The 11,900-nt window shown below is 36.6% G+C and overlaps 1 protein-coding gene across 2 annotated transcripts in view; it reads right to left on the bottom strand.

The window, feature by feature from the left end:
• The window catches only part of LOC118161492 (macrophage mannose receptor 1-like), a 62,594-nt gene continuing 50,694 nt past the window's right edge, over positions 1–11,900 (bottom strand). For both annotated transcript variants that reach the window (XM_035316920.1, XM_035316921.1), the window contains 8 exons: positions 10,930–11,032; positions 9,829–10,058; positions 8,619–8,784; positions 8,058–8,210; positions 5,398–5,514; positions 3,355–3,522; positions 659–712; positions 1–338 (listed from right to left, as the gene is read on the bottom strand). In XM_035316920.1, coding sequence (XP_035172811.1) covers positions 88–338; positions 659–712; positions 3,355–3,522; positions 5,398–5,514; positions 8,058–8,210; positions 8,619–8,784; positions 9,829–10,058; positions 10,930–11,032 — 1,242 coding nt within the window. In that variant the 3' untranslated portion in view covers positions 1–87. The remainder of the gene's footprint in view (positions 339–658; positions 713–3,354; positions 3,523–5,397; positions 5,515–8,057; positions 8,211–8,618; positions 8,785–9,828; positions 10,059–10,929; positions 11,033–11,900) is intronic.

Consider the following 11,900-nt stretch of genomic DNA (forward strand, 5'->3'; position numbering starts at 1 on the left):
TTAATTGTAATTGCATAATTTTATTAAAACAAGGCACATTTTATTACATTACATTTTACATTACATATTACATTTCATTTTATTACATTACAGTGTCGCATGTTCATTCCGTTCTATGTTGGTCACAAGATCTTTTGTGTCACTAGTTCCAGGAACTGCATCACTGTTAAAATACAAATTGTTCTCAAAGCTGTCATTTGTTGACAAACGATTCTTTCTTCTTTTGTAGAAGAGATAGCCCACAAGGCTGCTTCCAGCTAGGATGAGGATGACAACAATAACCACAACTCCTGTTTTTCCATGGCTTAGAGTAGGAGCCCTCTCATCCTTTGTCATTGCTGAAAAAAAATACAAAGAATTCAAGAGGTTGTTCTACATTTCTATCTGAGCACTGGAAGCAATTTTTTTCCACTATGTTTAAAGACAGTGTTTAATTTGCTTCAAAATAATTAGAGAAAAATATAACAACATAAAATTAATTGATTTTAAAAGGCTAACAATGCATGAGTACATTGTATTCCACTAGGTAGTAATATGCTCATAGGAAACAGATCTGGTACTCAGATACATCAGAAAATGTAAGATATATAATACAGAATAAGATTTATTTTATGATATTACACTGGAAAAGATTTTGTCTGAAAGAAAACATCCTTACCCTTTGTAGGCATTTCAGCTGGTGGCATCTCAGCTGATGGCGGTATTTCAATTGCTGGCATTTCAAAACATTGAAAAAGAATGATGTTATTATTGTATTTTTCTGTTATTTATGCTTATATTATAATTACATTATTTGGAACATAGTAAAAATCATATTCATAGAAATGTATGGTAATATGGATCTCTAAATGTTACATACACCTTGGATCAGAGCACACAAAGCTACATATACCTATCAAAAGTCACAACATGATGATTATTGTGCTATTGTCTCTTATGTATGTGTTCATATAAACTATTAGAAGCTCCAAACTAAAATGTCTGTAGCCCACTTAAAATTAAATATTTGGACCATGAAATCTGGCTTGCTGGGAAAAGTAGGTAATTATAAAAGATTAAATCCACACTTTGCTATGCGGACATAAAATCAGTACACAACTAAAATCTTGAATCAACGCATCATGTTTCATTCTGATGAAGGTGAACCCTGGAAGTTAAATTGTTTTATCAACCTCCTCGCTTACATTGCCTGATTTAATTAATAATCCAACAACCTTTGCTTCCAAAGATTTTCCAAAACACTGCTGGACTGTCAGCACAACTAGTTTAACATTTAGAGACAAACCGACATTGCTCTACATCTAGCTCTTTAAAGTAAAACTGGACACGATTATTTGGATGCTTCCAGATCTTTGGCTCCAGAGGTGCCTTCCAATCTCAACCATTCTGCGATTCTGTGACAATAATGCTACCTTCTGTCTGAAATCACAGTGTAAAAGACAGTCTTGGCAGGAAAGAGGAGGAAATAATTTACATTTGGAAAATAATCCTCTGGCTGCATCGCTTCGACTGAAAAAAAAAATGTGGAATATAATAACCTAGATATTTTTTTCAGCCAAAAAATATTAGCTGACCAAGTGCGGTGTTCCACTGATCATGGGTATTATGCACATCATGGTCGGGTTTTGCTATGAAATGACTGCATTTTAAACTCACCTACATGTTAAACAAGCATTATATTTACTGGTACAAATCTGCTATTTCTAAGAAGTGAGAGTGAGATGCAATGAACATAATATTCCCAGCCACTATTTTGTAGCACAGTCAACTAGCACCTGTTGAACTGTTGAACACTTCTTTGAAGTACCTACTTACTTACAAAACAAAGTCAGATTATTCACGTAACAGACCAGCTACAGAATTTCAAATTGCTATGGTAAAAATTACCTCAATAAATGGAACAGCAAATAGCATCTATTTTACAAGAAAACCTCAATCACAGCTTTGCATTTGCAGCCTCTTCAGAAAACAGCAAACATAGCAAGTCAAGACACAGCAAGTGCAACTAAATAAAATGATGCTTCTAACAGTCCAGTTAGCTATTCACTGCATCTTTTCAACACCGCAAATGGAGCGCTATCATAGTTTCACAAAATTCTGCCAGCCCAAGCTGCATTTCTATAGCACTGTAAGACTCAACTGAGTCCTGCCCCTGAGTGACGGACCCAACTGTGTAGAGTCCCTGCGCTGACACTGGTGTTTTGCTGACTCCATAGCATTCCAGCTCTAGACTGGCTGAAGTGAGTCCTAAAAAAAGTAACTTCTTCCATCTGCTTACGGTCCTTGAACTGACTCGGTATTGAAACAGGTGAATAACAGTGCCAGCACAAAGAGGAGTGCTGAATGGTCTAAAAGGAACAGTGGCCATTGATTGTAACGCTTTATCTACCACTAAGACTATTTCAATTAAAGAATGAAAATAAATTGCCTTCACATTTTTTGATCACAATGTAAAAGGACAGATAAGTTAAATCTGAATGGTTGGCTATGTCTGACAGTTCTGTGGTATTTTCTGTGCAAGATACAGTCATCGTTACAAGTATCTGAGTAAGTCAGGAAAAATAGGCATGAGAGCAAATTTATAGAAAGGATAACAGAAACTTCTCTCATTTCCAGTCTTGTAGAGGAAGTGGGTATATTTCAGCTGCTAACTGTAGATTTTTGATATTGCAATATGCTGTAAGAAATGATTAGCATGACTTCTATGAAAATGTAGGCACTAGTTGCCCTTACTGCCAAATTTGCACACTGTTATTTCAGGACACTTCCAGTTTAGTACATTCAAGCTATGCTATTTGCTTTGCTTTTCATTTATTCATCATCTCAAAACAGGTCAACATAGTGACAAAAGATCCAAAATTGTTAATTCACAATTTGTGAACAGTCAATTCACAGAAGGACTGCTACGTACTCACAAATAGTACACACATGAGCCTGCCAAAGGGAAATAAGCTAAGGGTATTCCCTGTGCTGAGAAGAAGGGATTCCCCAAGAAACATATTTTCAAAGAGACGAGATTAATTTGCGTGTGCAAAGCACATTATTAACAATGTGATTACTGAACAATTATCAATACAGGACAGGCAATCTTGTAAAGACTCTACACTAGGAACAGTTAATATGTAAAACAGTCTTTTCAAAACAAATCTGAGGGATCTGAACACTAGTCTGCAATTCTTTCTGGCAATAGTTAGTCTTTCTTTCTGTTGGTATGCAAATGTGCTTCCTTTGGCATTTGTAAAAACACAAAACAACCAGCTGAAGCTCACTGTGTGTAAAAGCCATCTACTACTAATACTAGTACACAAGAAGAATACTTCATACATAAAACGAATTTATAAATGTAACACTTACTTTTTGGCTTTTTACAAATATAGCCTTTGTAGGAAGAGCAATAGTTATTATTCCAGTACCCAGAGTTTGCATACATTTCGACACAGTGCTCATTTTGTTGAGGGGAAGGTTCTCCTACATTCCAGTTGACAAAATTCACTGCAGTGTTGTCTAGCCACAGCCATTCTCCTAAATGGGAAACATTGAACATGGAAAGAAGCAAGATAGCATTTATTTCCATCTTTGACTCCTGTTATGCATTTGTTGCCTTCCTAAGGAATCTTGTGGCCACTCTTGGAGACAGGCCACTAGACTATTTAGATTTTTGGCCTGACACATCATGATTGCCCTTGAGTTATTATGCCAGTGATAAAACATCAATTTGGGGGAAATTGCAGACCAATCTGGCTTATAAAAGTATAAAGTTATGAAGTTCCCACAATTTATTGCACTGGTGTAGCATCAATTTTTTTATTCAGTTTATAGAAATGACTGAAATAAACACAATTTATCTTTACAAAAATGTACTTTATTTCAGTAATATGTAGAGAGGTTTTATATAATTCTTTTCAAAGCCCCCATGTAAGTCTTTTTAATTCTATTTTTTTCACATTTGTTTTTCAATTTCTGCTCCTTCCCACTGACTTTACACACACAATTCTCATTTCTGAAGATCTGCTTAAAAAAATCTTGTGATAATTGTTGTTCAAGTATGCTGGGACTTTGGGACTTTGTTTCATCCTTCCTGTTCCTTTTTTCTTTTTTTTTTTACTTTCTTTTAATAGTGTTACTTATTTAGAATAAATGTGTCCCATGTGACTTTTAAGTTGTACTCACACAAGCAAATGGTTAGATTAAGCATGGAAGTTGTTTTATTCTTATAAGTCTTATTTTTTTTTTACTCATTTTAGTTTTAAATACCTTCCTTTTTTTGCCAGTGTTTGCTATTTTGATACAATCATTAAATTTAGTTACTCTGAAATCACTGCGTAATCACTAGCTATACAATGGCATATACCTGCTGAAGCTGCTCTCATGTTTATGATCGCTGTAGGAACTGTATTGTTCTGCATCTACTCTAGAACTACTTTCAAAAACTGTTATGCATCAATTAACCACATCAGTAAATCTCAGCTTTTTTTGATGTGCCAATAACTTATAAGTTATTATTCAAATTCTTTCTTCCTTTAGTGACAACTTTCCTGGCTAAGATTCAGGTAATATAATATTTTTCTTCCCCTCAAGTGTTGTATTGAAGTGTTTGAGCAGGCAATGGTGGGAAAAACTCCCAAACTCAAACAAACAAACAAGCAGTACTGTGAACCATTCTGCAGTTCTGTCTCTGATGTTGTTAAACTGGAGTCTTAGCTCAAGTAGCGCAAAACTGAAGTAGCCTTCAGGTCTATCAGTTAGACAGAAATAACTATGTAACTGAATATTATTTTTATTAATGAATAAACAGTAAGAAGCAAATTTATTTTTAGGCTACTTTAATGAAATTACTGCTTATACTGTCTGTTGTCTCTTTCATTCCCTTTCTGACAGTGAGGCAGAAAATACAAAAAGTTATGCTACACAATTCTGAAGACTAAAACAATGCCAGCTTCAAAGCAAAGTTCTGAGGGCTTAACTAAAGATGGGAGATTAGTCAATCTGGACGGTGATTCCAAAAACAGGAGGTAATTTTAGAAACATTACTCTCTCTCTAAAACTGGAGTGACAAATGCATCAGCCCAGAGCCTCTCCATTTGAGAACCATTTATCTTTTGTTTAACTTCCAACATGGTCCTGTCTATGTTCTGCTACACACACCTGCGAGCCTTACTTTGTTGTGAAGTACTTTTCTTGCTTCAAGATGAACTTTCTGAGCATGGTCTTTCTGCTATACATTATTGGTTACTACTTGATTATAATTGATTGGTTTCATTTCATGACCCTACTACATTTCCTAATTTCCCTTGATATTTATTACAGAAGTATAACATGAAATTTTAAACCTCCATGTCAAACACAGTTGTGACAATTATTCACCAAACAAAAAGATGTCAAAAGAAAAGAAATTACCATCCACATTTCTGTACATTCCTGTCCAAAATGTTGATGTTTTTCCTTCAAGTGGTTCAATGGTGTATGTCAGAAAGCTGGCTTCAGCTGAGTCTTCAACTGATACCAGAGAGGAACCTGCAACATCCAACGAGAACAAAAATCTCTTAGAGACATAAGTTTTGTAGTGGAATGCATTCTTATCCTGTGAGATGTCAGTCTGCTTTTTACTACTGATTATCCGTGCCAAATTCCAAGCTTGTATTGCTGCTTATGTATTTCTTACCATTTTCATTACCTTGCACTAGCACTGTTTCCTCATTCACTGGGAAATAGCAATACAACTAACAACTCAAGGAAAAATGCATCATGCCAATATGTTATCCAGTATAAATTTCTACTGATGTTTTACTATAAGTCTCTAAACAAAATTACAAGTTTTTAGTAAACAGTAGCTATGCCTTCAGTCTGTGTGCAATATAACTTTACATATTGATGATTAAATGTTTTCTGAGCCTATGTATAGATCATGTATAGCTCACTTGCTGGCTTTCTGAAGCACAATCATTAGTGTAACTCTTCAGCCAGGTCTTGTTTATTTTCCTACATTCTGACTGTAGCCATCAGAGAAAGAAAGATCATTTTGATCATCTGTTGTCCAGTTAGTGTAACACCTTGTTAGTCATCCACATGCAACACTAGGCATTCTGCTATAATGATTCATTCTGTCTGATGCTCTAGCAAAGATAAGAGGTCACAGCATGGAGCCTGCAGTGTGCCAGCAGAGAGAATGAGCTACACAGTGTAGTATGGAGTGGCATTAAACACTGAGTAAAGTGCATCTTCACTTCTCTCTTGTGTGAGACTGGAATCCAGTCAATAGGTATACAGCAAAAGCTGTGTTTGACAATCCGCTGGTTTGATTGGGCTCTTGAATTTTTGAAGGTGTTTTTCCTCAGGTAAAGAAGGCACAGTTACGGAGAGTGAAAATGTAGAAAGAATTTGGACCACTGCTGAGCTAGTGTTAAATTCTACTACGGTTTGGAATTCTACTATGCACGAGATATAACTGGAAAATGCCCAACTGCAAACCAAACCCAGAGTGCAAGTAGGGACAGCAAAATATAGGAGAACATGGAACGTTCCTCTTTTTTCACTACAGTCTTCATGTTTTGCTAGTGGTTCCTCTTTTGCTGAATGATTCAGATGTTTGTTTACTGTTAAGTTTGTTGTAAAAAGATCCTCTGCACATCCACAAAGGAGCACAGACAGACAAGAGCAGAGAGGGGACCCCAAATAGCACCCTTCTTTGGCTACTCCATGGCCATCAAAGGAGCCATCAAAGGTCATTCCCCACAAGCCCAGAGGGGCAAAGAGGCACAATGGAAAGGGAAGAGCCAAATTATGGACACAGGAAAAAGGGACATCCTGTTCTGGTCCTTCCTAGTGCTGTCACAGGACAGCGTCAGTCCAAGTGTCCAGGCACGAAACTCACTAAGACACGTTGATGGCAAGTTGAACATGACCAGTAGAGTGCCCTGGCAGCCAAAATGCCAATGTACCCTGGGGTGCATTGAGCACTGCGTAGCTAGCTGGGGGAGGGAGGGGATTGCCCTGCTCTGTTCTGCGCTGGTGTGGCCTCACCTCAGGCACTGCATGCAGTTTTGGGCACCGCAATATAAGAATGACATAAAATAGTTAGTGTCCAAAAGGAGGGCTACGTCTTCATCCAAACGTTATGCAAATCTTGATGTGGAGAATATAGTAAGATTTAAAGAACACATACCAAAACTTCAACCTTCCCTCAAAAATACTGTTTCTCAAACTAAATACTCAGAAATACAAGTTTCTCAAACTAAAGCTGGTAATAAACTAATTCCTGAGAACCCAAGAAAGAACTTGACTACCAACAGGAAGAGTGAGATTCTTCTTACCCAATTTCAGTGTCTGTACTTTTGACAGGGTTTCACTGGCAGGTTTATTGCCAGCAGAGACCTACGCAACCCATTTTGTGTGCAATTCATCTGACCAAACGTCAAAAGATACTTCTGGAGAAGAATAATCTGTAGTTAGTTCCACTGACTGAATTAACGAGGTCTCTGCATACTTTAATAGGAAGCTAAACACCTAAGTCACTTAGCCACTGATGCTATAGCCACCAATGCTATTGACACATGAAGTCTGGCATAACTCTTCAACATCACTCTTCCAGAGAAGGAAGTTGCAAGAATGAAACAACAGCCCTAACTGACTAATACATTATCCAGCCTAGACAGCTGTAACTTTTTCACTCCAGTGGCATAAAACTGCAATAATCAAGGGACAAATCAGATTGGAAATGCAAATGTTAAAAATGCCATTAAAACAAGATTTAATGATTGCTACAGATGAGGTTGACTACCTCCTAGCAGGGTCAAAGGACCAAGTTTCCATTTCCAGTGATCTTCACTGCATGCCACGCAGTTCTTCTAATGCCTAGTGCCATATACATGAAAGGCAGTGCATGCCAGAGGTAGAGAGTAGCTCCATCTCCTCAAAATTAAGGCAATAATTGGATTGAACTGTGCTGTGGGCCAACACTTAGACCATCCTCAAAGTCACAAAATGCACGTCACATGTTCAGCTTCCCACAGGAGGAAAAGCATGTCAGAAAGATGTGCTTTTTGATTGAAGATACTTACCCAAACGAAGACATTCTAAAGATGCCTGGGCCCAGTTTCTTGTAGATGAAGATTCAATGTAGTAGCAATGACCTCGAAAAGGGATCCATGACTGGTGTCCTTCTGATTCAGGGCACTTTCCTGGAAGTTGAGGGGGCTCAGTGGGAGCTTGAACTGTCAAAAAGACAGATGGAAGAAAGGGAGGAAGGAAGGAAGGGGGGTGGGGGAGAGAGAGAAGGCGGGGAATACTTCTATTATCTTTTGACACATTCTTAAATTGAGCTCTACTCTTTTTGAAGATTTTTGGTTTTGCATGCTTACACTATATCAGAATAAAACTGAAATAAATGTAACTAACTAATAATGTAAAGTGATGGTTATTCACAGTCAATCTAGTTTGGTGATAAGTGTTGGCCTTCATTTTAAAGCAGCCCCATTCAAACCAGTTAAATTTTAATCATTTAATCTATTTAGTTCTTGAAATGAAACACAGCATCTAAATATATATTAACATACCACCCAGCACAATGAACTCTAAACAGATCATCATTGTAATTACAATGGATTGATTCAAGTTCTTACCATCATTCTTTTTGCAAACAGAGAAGTAACTTTCATTGCAGAATCCTGTCTTCCAGGCTCCAGAAACGTCTAGATAGACACAGCCTATTTTCTGCTTTGGCTCCCCTTCAGCCCATTTAGTATATTTCATTCTCCAGTTATCAATCCATTCATAACGTCCATTAGTCTAAACACAAAACAACAGGAATGATTAAACCCTAAGCATTAACCATTTCTTTGTTTGTCAAATGTCTATGTAGATGCCTGTGCCAGAAGTTTTCATTTAGAAATCGATAACAAATGCAAATTGCTCAGACTTTTAAATTTATGTTGTGACAAGCAGCTTTCATTGAGAAATACAGCAGAGCAACAAATGCTTTTCCACCAAAGGAAATGCAGAGGAAGTGACATTGAATTAATTTTGAACTTAACAAAACTGTTAATCTGGGTGCAATCATTTCATATAAATATTTTTAGGAGTGAAATTCTGATGAGTCATTTTTGTTTTCCCCCACATTTCAAGAAATGTAATTTTTTTTAATTTAAAGTTAAGTTTAAAAGCTGAATGATCTCCCACCTAAGATTGTGGACTCAATGGAATCATTCAGTTGAGTAAGTTTGGGGAATGTTATATTTATTTAAGAAAGAGTGTATTATGTTGACTAATTTCTATTTCTTTCGTGTGCTCAGCCAAATGGAGGGAATGCATGACAACAACCTGTAACAAGCAGAAAAGGTGGTGCATTTTAATATCCAGTAAGTATCAAAGAACTAGGACAGGGCAGACAAGTAAAATAAAATGAGGTAAACCAATTAACTATTTCTGAAACTTAAATATTGTTCTTTAAAATAAGTGATTTTCACTGTACATCTTAACATTTGTGGATTTTATCTCAAAAAGCAAATGTTGCACCATCTATGCAAAGAAATATTTCCAAATGCCAGCCTAAAATATATTGTTTGGAATATAAATTGATTTTTTTTGGAAAGTAAGATGTATTGTTTGGAATAAACGGAGTTTAATGTCATAAAACAAGTGTGAAAAATATGTCTACTATATACAATTTAATCAGAGTAATGGGAGAGGAGAGATCCCAACCCATAAATCTGACAGTACATAAAAGTATTTAGGACCAAGATATAAATTAATAAGCTAAAAGTAAAACAAGACAATAAGACTTTGCATTTTCTGAGCTGTCCATAAGAGGAGCAGCCAGTTTGATGTTCTTACCACATTACTGTTAAGTCCAATCCACATGGGCACCCCATACTTTAATATCTTTAGCCACAGGAACGAATGACTGTAGGGGTCTAAGATGCTGGAAAGATCAAACTGATCACGTCTACAGTTATTTCGTGCATCCTCCCATTTCATTTTGGTATGGATGAACAAATAACTACTGTTACCATAACGGAAAATGCTCGATGGGTCTGTACTTGTAGAAGGGAGAAGCTCAGCATCTGCAAAATAAAGGAAGGATAAAGGCTCATACATTTGTTCTAAAGGTGATTATGATTTGACTGCGGTTGCAAATAGAATAAAGCAACCTGCCTCTTTTCTTGATTTCATATTCCCCAACCAGCATGGGTTGGATGTGCTATTCTTTAAGCCAGCACCAGTAATAAAAATCAAGTATAGAAGTGCTGAAAGGAAAGGAGCTAATTAAAGCAACCTGTGACACGGAGTAAAGGAGCATTCTGTATAACCCAGTATTACTGAAATGGATTAGCATAGGTCACAATTTCTTTACTATTTTTTTCTTTGACTAAAGTGTTTTGCAGAGACTGGCTGTTTTGGTCAGATTTTTCATTTTTTGCCAGAGAAAAGGAAAACTCCACAACAGTCCAGCCCTTAAAAATCAATCTGATATTTAAATCCAGGTTTTCACTGGTTTTAATTTCCTTTCTAGAGGTAAATTAGTTCAAGTTCAATGTGGATGAGCAACATTCACACTCCAGACAGTTCATGCTATGTGTACAATTCATTATTTTCCAGGATGTGTTCTGAAAGCCAACATGTTCAGAAAATGGCAGACAAAATCAAGCAACGAATATCATGTTAAGGGTCATACTAAGCACAAAGATGCAGACACACATTCCAGCTCAGGAAGTTAATAACATGGCAGTTACTGGGAAGGGTCTGCTGAGAGCAGTCCCTAACTGGACCTTTGGTCTGACAAATATGACCCCTGTGTTCCTGCTTGAAAAACAATTGGTGGATGTATTTTTATTGGGGGTGAAATGATGTTGAAATCCAGCACTTAACAACCAAGCAAAAGCCTGAAAACTCGTGAGCTTTGATTATATTTTAAAAGAAAACACAAGTAAGTACCTGCATTAACTTGGCATATATATCCTCTGTTGTTATCACAACTCTCATCAGCCCACTTCCCTGCTTCCTTAACAGGATTGTTTCTCATGACAACACAATCAGCCTTGGGGCAAAAAGATACAAAATCAGTTAGAAATAAATAGAAAATGCAAATAAGAAACTTTTGTCCCCCTTTTACATCTTCAGACAAAAATAATACTGTAGTTTTACTCTCCAATCTTTGTAAATCCTTGTTCAATAGCATAAGTTTTTAATGATGTTGAGTTTCTGTTCCTCTTGCACTTCTCAAATTTCTTAAAGTTGCTCTATCTTGCACAACACTGGGGTGAATAGGCAAACCAAAGAAATTCTGGCATCCTCCCATCTCCGGGCATACAGCATGGAGAGAAGGAAAGCCACAAGTTACGGAGAAATTAAATCAACTTTTGTAGAAAAGAGTGTTTAACTTTGCCCCAGGAAGAAAAAAAAAAAAAAAAAAAAAAAAAAGACCCTCGATGGGCAGTGGAACATTTCTGATATATCAGTCCCTAATTTAAATCTATTGTTGTAAGCTGTAATACCACACAAACAGCAACATTAGAACTGCTCGTGCTCAAAGTCAGCCACTTATCTGTATGTACCACCCTTAAAGTGTGCTGTACATTTCAGCTTCTCTTACATGGACTCAATGGCTAGAATTCATGCTAGCACATTTTAAATGAAGAATGACTAATGCAGAAGGCTTTTTGTTTACAAATGGTTTTGTGCAAGAAAACATCCATGCTTATTTTATTCTATTTTCTTAGTTATTTTTGCTGCCCAGGAGGAGATGCACAGAGAAAAACTTCATTTGCAAGTGAAATGCATTAAGACTTAAATCTTTCCAACTGAACAGTTTCGTAGAACTTTGTATTAACTGTGACAACTTTTTTTGCTGAAGTCAAGTAAAAAATAAATTGAAAATTTATAAAATAGGGACTTTACAAGTTTTC

This window comes from Oxyura jamaicensis, chromosome 2 (assembly GCF_011077185.1).
Source record: "Oxyura jamaicensis isolate SHBP4307 breed ruddy duck chromosome 2, BPBGC_Ojam_1.0, whole genome shotgun sequence".
In the NCBI taxonomy this organism is placed as follows: domain Eukaryota; kingdom Metazoa; phylum Chordata; class Aves; order Anseriformes; family Anatidae; genus Oxyura; species Oxyura jamaicensis.